Below are 7,203 nucleotides of genomic sequence, written 5' to 3' on the forward strand. Positions count from 1 at the left end.
TAGGCAGCCGTAATATCTGGTCTATAAATTTAGACCCTATGCAATTGCAAGTCCTCAACACCTCAGGCTCATAGGCTCATATATATAGTAAAACTGATTCGTTGGTGCAGGCGTTTGCGTTTTGTGTATGTGTTTTATTTATGTTTGCGCTAATAACCACCTGTTGCAATTGTCGTTTGACGCTGCTTCCACCACCGGTCAACCAAACTCAACATTGGTCAACTGTTGCGGATCAACAAAAGTCCGTAGCAGTTTGACCAGTGTTCAGTCGGTCGAGAGTTGGGTTTGACAAAAACAAATCCAACAGAGAATACAAAGAGTATTGGAACAACCATAATACCAAACCATAACAACTTCAGCAACAAACAATTGTGGAAAATCTAATCGCTAATTATTTGTCCATTTAAAAAAAGAAAATTTAAAATAACCGCATAACATGCTTCTCGTATCATATATTTATCAGCCTTCCAAGAATGAATTCTTCCTCTATATATCATCATCATCATCATCATCGTACTCAGTATATCCCACCAATAGCAATGCTATGGTAGGTTCTGAGGAGGGTAAGATGTAGACAGCCTTGCTTCCGGTGAGACCCCCGGCTCGATAGTACTCAGTATATCCCACCAATAGCAATGCTGTAGAGAGGCTGCTTCCTCTATATATCAAATAGTTTATTATATATATCCAACATGTTTTCTTATATGCAGTTTAGATATATTCACCATGACCATCAACTCTTACATGATTTTGGGGAATTGGTCTTAATTGGAGCCCATATATCTGCCCCATTGCTGCTAGCAACTCCAACTGTATACGAAACCGGTACCAAACGCAACCCTTTGCTTTTCAAGTCATATTCCTACAAACCACAATATATAATCTTCATAAGAAGTATATAAACACCGTGTAAAATACTTTTTGTTGGGTTGTTCTAATTTTCAAATTATTGATAACTAATATAGTAACATCACCTGAGATTGTGCTGTTGGATTGCTATGAAGGTAAGGAGCACTCAGCACCTAAAACAAAATTTAAAAAAAATCGCAAATTAAATCTGTTGTCGAATGAATGTGAATGAGCCAAGCCGAGCCCAAACCCGAGTTTAACTTAACAGAGCTCGAGCTCGCCTTGTCTAGAGCTCTGCTTTTAAAGCTCGGGCTCGGCTTGTTTATTATTTTTTACTTATTTATTTATAATTATTTGCTTATATTTTGATAATTATAACTTTTAGGCATAGCATAGTACATCTTATTTAATTATTTTTATCATTATCTAATGTATGATAGCTCGATATGTGAAGCTCGAACTCATTTACTAAAGAGCTCTGAAATAAGCTCAAGCTTGTTTAAGGCGGCTTTTAGCAAGCCTATCTCAAATAGCGCACGAGTGGCTTGGCTTGTTTACACCAAACGATATGTGTGTGTTTGTCCATTAGTATTTTCTAGAATAGTATTAACATTGCTTGTCTCGTCGACGGTTTCCATAAATTCAAATATAAATTTTATAGTCTATCGTTGCATACCTTGACTTGGTCATGAAGAAAGTTTATATAGTCAAATGCCTCATTTAGTACTGAAGCCGTATCCGTCTACAATTTAATTTTAAAAAATAAATAAATAAAATAACTAGAATTATACCAGAATAAGACCCTCAATAACATGTCATTGTATCAAGATGATATAATTTTCTTGTTTCGGTTTACCTTGCCATATGGTGAGACAAGCTGCTGAAGGGCTGCTATTCTGTCACCAATCTTCTCTTTTCTTTCCTATTAACAAATTGAAACAGAGTAAACGTTTCATTCAAATTTTATTTAACAACTAATTAGTCTTGATACAGTTATAGTCTTAAACCTTGGAGCTAACGGACAAACCAGCCTTGTGCTTCTTTGGTGTCAAAGAAGTAAGAACACCCTGATCAATAGATACAGGACTTCGCTTATGATCCATCATCTTAAACAACTTGCTTTATTCCTTTCGTTTTGACAGATTGCAGGTATTAACTTAACTGTCATACACACACAATACAGAACCGATTTAAGTAGAGAACTGGGAACCACATAAGGACTGATAGATAGTGCATATCATTCACCGTGGGAGGGAGAAACAAGACGAACAAAAATGAATAGACTGTTCACGAACGTAAGAAACTGCATGTGTTCGTGTTCGTTTATGTTTGTTCGTTAACAGTATAAACGAACAGTTCACAGTAAATAAACGATTGAACGAACGTAGATGAACTAACATAACTGAGTTAAAAACAATTAGAAGTAAATTTGAACAACTAAACGAAAATGTGAACAACAATGCGCTCAGCCGAAAATTTATTAAAGGTAGACTAAATTGTGATGAGACTATAAACTTCAAATATATAACAACAGTATTATTAATAACTATGTATACATAATAATAATAATAATAATAATAATAACAACAACAGCAAGCAAGTAGAACCCAAGATTTTACAATTACTTACAAGCCAGACTCGAGCTTTACACATAAGGCTTAACTTTACTCAGCCACTCAAGTTTATGAGTTAGCTTGGACTATTGAGGGTATCTGTAACATCCCGAAATTTCCAAAATAATATCAATTATATTACCTAATAATAGAGGGAAAGTTTACTCGGGTTATCAGGAAATAAATAAAAGAATAGGAGTTGGTATGGGTCGGGCTAGTGTCGGGTAATGGATGTGGGTTATGGACTTGGATTAATAGAGATGGGTTAAATGAGAATGGGCCTTAGGTCCATGGGATTTCGGGGATATAAATACCCTAACACCCCAAAATATCTTCATTTCTATCATTATCCAAACACACACACACCCACACACACACGCCACAACTTCGCCGGCCGAGCCAAGGGAAGAATCGGGCAGGTCCGAGAGAGGGCGATTAGTGTGCTAGCAAGTTAAACGAGATCCAAACAAGCTCAAAAAGGTATGATTCTTGATCTTTGAGGTTTAAAGATCCAAGCTTTTTAGTGTATAAGCGACCAAAAATGGTCGGGAAGCGTAGTGGGTGATATTGAACCATAGCAAGGGTGTTAAAATCGCTCAAAATGCTGAAAAGAAGCCGAACAGCGGCTGTCTGGGCAACTTCGCCTTCAACGCGATGAACTTCGCCTGCAAGCTAAGTTCGCCTGATGAACTTCGCCTGCAAGCTAAGTTCGCCTGATGGCAACTTCGCTGTAAAGTTAAGTTCGCCTAACTGGTAACTTCGCCTGAGGCCAAGTTCGCCTGATGGCAACTTCGCTGTAAAGCTAAGTTCGCCTAAGGTTAACTTCGCCTAGAGCTAAGTTCGTCTGAGGGTTAACTTCGCCTAAAGTCAAGTTCGTTTAGAAAATAAATTAAAAATCTAATGAAAAATGTGTTAAGACAGTTAATGGAAATAAAATTTTTCCAAGCTGACCTGGCAGCTCGACCCCAGCCAGGGGCTCTGCCTCTTGGACCCTGCTAGGGGCTGCCGCCCCTAGACCCCGCTGCCAGGGGCGCTGCCCCCGGACCCCCGTTCGTTGTGGGTCATATAAAGATAGAAATACATTGTGAGAAGTGATAGTTAATTGATACGTATACTTGTTATACAGTCAGCCGTGCAAAACTGAAGAAAGGGATTACGATTAACGGTGAACGTAACCGTGTTCAGGTGAGTTTCTAGCCCCATTCCTTGTTATGTTTTCGGGGCTGTGTGCATACTCAATGTGATAGTTAATACACTTATCCTAAGAGATAAGTGTATGCCTTATGTGGATAATGTGAAATGTATGAATGATTGCTTGATGGTACGTGAACGATCTTCGGATATTGCACGTACTGTCAGGTTGTAACGCTATGTATAAGGTAAGTATGTTAGGTATGTTTATGTGTATGAACATGATGGAGATAATAGAAGAAAGAAATGATAATGTATGGTTGTATGGTTACGAAAAGGGTACCGAGCCCTACTAAAACTCGAGGTATGATGTATGGTTGTATGGTAACGAAGAGGGAATCGAACCCTACTAATATTTGGGAACTAGGGAACCGAACCATACCAATATCCGAGAAAAGAGGTGTATGCAGTGTATGACATATGTGATAGATACGATTGATTGTCTGACGGTACGTGAATGATCTTCGGATATTGCATGTACTGTCAGGATATAAATAAAGATATTAATATTGCATGTAATGTAAGGATGATGTATGAACATTATGAATGAAAGCTTGTCGGTACGTGAACGATCTTCGGATATTGCACGTATCGTCAAGGGAAGTGATTAGCTCCTTACATGGATATTAAATAATAACGTATAGATGGTGTTCCTTTTATGGAAAGTATGGTGTTCCTTTTATGGAAAGTATAGTGTTCCTTCTATGGATAGTAAAGTGTTCCTTCTATGGAAAGTATACAGAGTGTTCCTCCTATGGAAATTATATATAGTATGGTAATGGTAATGGTTCTTTTAATAGATATTACGTGACGATCCTCCTATGGATATTTATACGAGGTTAAGATAGTAATATGTGTCTTCGGATACGGGAAGAAATATATGGGAATAAATTGTATGTATGGTAGCAAGTATGTGGGTAGAACAGAAGGGCAACTAGTGAAGTATGGATATGTATCTACAGATATGTATGTATGTGTATGTATTGTATGGCATTCGATTAACTAGAACTCACTAAGCGTAGCTGACTTTTAGTATGCACGCAGGTGAGCTGATTACAGAGCTAGCATGAGGATGACACACGGCATGGATTGAACGGCTGGCATCTGAAGAAAGAAGTAAAGATGTTTTAAAAATAAAGTTTTGTGTTATGGTATCAAAGAAAAGATTTAATGTTTTGTAACAAATGATTGATGTTTTATATTCCGCGAAAAGTTTTAATAAACTCTGATTTGAAGAACTGTGTTTATGAGTAAATCCGACACGAAAGTAGGGCCACCGGGTTCGGAGCCTTACAGTATCATTATTAGAAAATGCATAATGTATTACATACTTGTAGATGGTTAACATATACGAGATATATTTGCATTGTCTTATGTGATTGTATTGAATACATAGTATAGTGTCTATATGCAACTTATAGGTTTCAGCAACTGTTTAAAATCCAGTATGATAAAGAAAAATAATAATAATGCAAGTTCCATGAAAACAAACAACAATAGATTACTAAGTTGATAATTCAACAAGAAAACAAACAAACCTAACCATTAGAAAAACATCATGCATATGGCTACATTTGTTTAGTGTCATCCCACATCAAAATAGAGAATGCGACAATTAATTTATGATCAAACATCAATTATATATTTCTAATAACAACTTACAAATACAATAATGAATGCTAGATGTAACATATCAACAAAAGGGCATGCAGTACAATTAAGTGTATAGTTCCAGTCAAGAAGCCACCTGATGCATGTATTGACATTATTATAATTGAGCATGGGCCCCTAGATTCAATAACTAGAATTAAATAAAAAATATTTTATAGATGATATAATATCTAAATGAATAAACATTATGTTACTGTAGACCCCATTGTTGTTATTCAAAAAGAGTAGGTATGTATGTCCATTTTAACAACTATATGTTCTTCAATTTCATCAGTACACATATTGACATATATCAATTGTACATATAACTAAACAATAAACACAAAATATGAAGCATTAAGTTATAAATTGACTACAAACTCTCAAAAACTAACATCAAACCTAAATCACTTCAGTATTTCAGATTATTATTATATATAACAATTACAAACTTTGGTGCCGCTAAGTGCCGATTAGGCCACTTGGGGGCACCATATTAGTCCTTGAATTTTCTTTGTTTTTTGTTTTAATTCCGGTACCGTGACAAACATAACGAAAGTCAAACAAATTTGCGTAGAATCACTGCATTTTGTTTTAGTTTCGGTACCGTAGCCAATGTGACGGAAATCAGGCGAATTTGCATAGACTCACCGCCTCAACTTCCAGAATCGGCAATTCTCAGATCTTCCCAACGCCCGAGTGTTACCGGCTGGCGCCACTCAATTGATCCACCTCAAATTTTATATGTTTTTGTTTTAATTTTGCTTTTTAGTTCCGGTATCATAACACACTTAACCGAAACCGACCGATTTTGCGTCGACTTACCGCCTCAACGCCCGCGACCTACAAAATCGTCTCCCAGATTTTACCAACCTGCTCGGCGCAATGCGTCAGGTATAACACTAGTTAACAAACAAAAACTAACACTAAACCTAACTCACCTTCCACAAAACCCTAATTGAACAAAATTACTTTCAATTTTTTTATAATTTTTTTAAAGCAAATTGTACTGTTATCAAATAGTTTTATAACACAAATAAAAGGATCCAATTATAAGAGGCAGATACACGGTTTTGAATAGCAAAACCGATCCTACTGAAAACAAAGTTATCGTTCTTCGGCTTCAAGTTACTGTGCACGACGCGATGAATCGTTCTTCGGCGTCAGTTGCATTACCTTATGACGTAAGCATCCGTTCAACACAAACAACCTCTAAACCATTCGTATATCACGAACACGTCATATTTAATATTTACAAATCATAATTCAAATACTCTACAAACAGTTACGGGATAACAAAATTGTAACAGAAAGCATAATAATATTACCGACCGGAAGTTACCTAATCAAATTCCGACGAGCATTCACCAATTCACTTGGAAGTTATATATCGTAATACTTTATATATGCGTCGAATTAAGCTGAAATAAAAACCGTTTTATGTTATCTGTGATCGGACGGTGAAAGTGTGTGTAAAGCAGAGTGGGAAAGGGGGTTTTGAAAGGCGTTAAGGAATAAGGAGTCGCTATATATAAAAAGACTATTAATATTAATTAATTGAATAAATAAGAAAGAATAATGGATAAATCAGGGAATGACGTCAATGGCTTTTTTTTGACAGCTAATATCCAACCATAGTTGAAAATGGAGTTGTTTACTAACCATTCTATCTTTAACTAGAGTTTACAATAATCCATTTTTGTCTTTGTGGCTTGAGTTAAACCAGGGGTGAAGAGGTAGGTCCCAGCAGAGACCAGTTGGTCCCGCAAGACTCACCTTGAACAGGGACGTCTGCGCAAAGGCCATCTGCTCCCGCAGGACCCACCATGCTCATAGAATCTTACGCGCAGTACGCAAGCTGTACACGCAGGGAAAGCCTCCCAATGAAGTACCCCGCCTG

General features: G+C 36.8%; 1 protein-coding gene across 1 annotated transcript; it reads right to left on the bottom strand.

Annotated features, from left to right (window-relative positions):
* Nucleotides 1-666: 666 nt before the first annotated feature.
* On the bottom strand, nucleotides 667-6,930 carry LOC143637730 (transcription factor bHLH153-like). The gene is made up of 6 exons (XM_077105049.1): nucleotides 6,646-6,930; nucleotides 1,857-2,010; nucleotides 1,706-1,771; nucleotides 1,526-1,591; nucleotides 975-1,022; nucleotides 667-862 (listed from the first exon to the last, which is right to left on the bottom strand). Exons 2-6 carry the CDS (start codon nucleotides 1,953-1,955, stop codon nucleotides 734-736), a joined length of 408 nt encoding a protein of 135 aa, XP_076961164.1. The 5' UTR covers nucleotides 1,956-2,010; nucleotides 6,646-6,930; the 3' UTR covers nucleotides 667-733.
* Nucleotides 6,931-7,203: the final 273 nt, after the last annotated feature.

The sequence above is a fragment of the Bidens hawaiensis genome, unplaced genomic scaffold (genome assembly GCF_021521415.1).
Source record: "Bidens hawaiensis isolate Kalapana, Puna unplaced genomic scaffold, B.hawaiensis_p1.1 tig00008407_1, whole genome shotgun sequence".
Taxonomy (NCBI): Eukaryota; Viridiplantae; Streptophyta; class Magnoliopsida; order Asterales; family Asteraceae; genus Bidens; species Bidens hawaiensis.

Coding starts and splice junctions, on each gene's coding strand:
- LOC143637730 (XM_077105049.1), bottom strand. CDS start 1,955: ATGATGGATCATAAGCGAAGTCCTGTATCTATTGATCAGGGTGTTCTT. Junction 1,772..1,856: donor GTTTGTCCGTTAGCTCCAAG/GTTTAAGACTAT, acceptor ATTTGTTAATAG/GAAAGAAAAGAGAAGATTGG. Junction 1,592..1,705: donor TTGTCTCACCATATGGCAAG/GTAAACCGAAAC, acceptor ATTAAATTGTAG/ACGGATACGGCTTCAGTACT.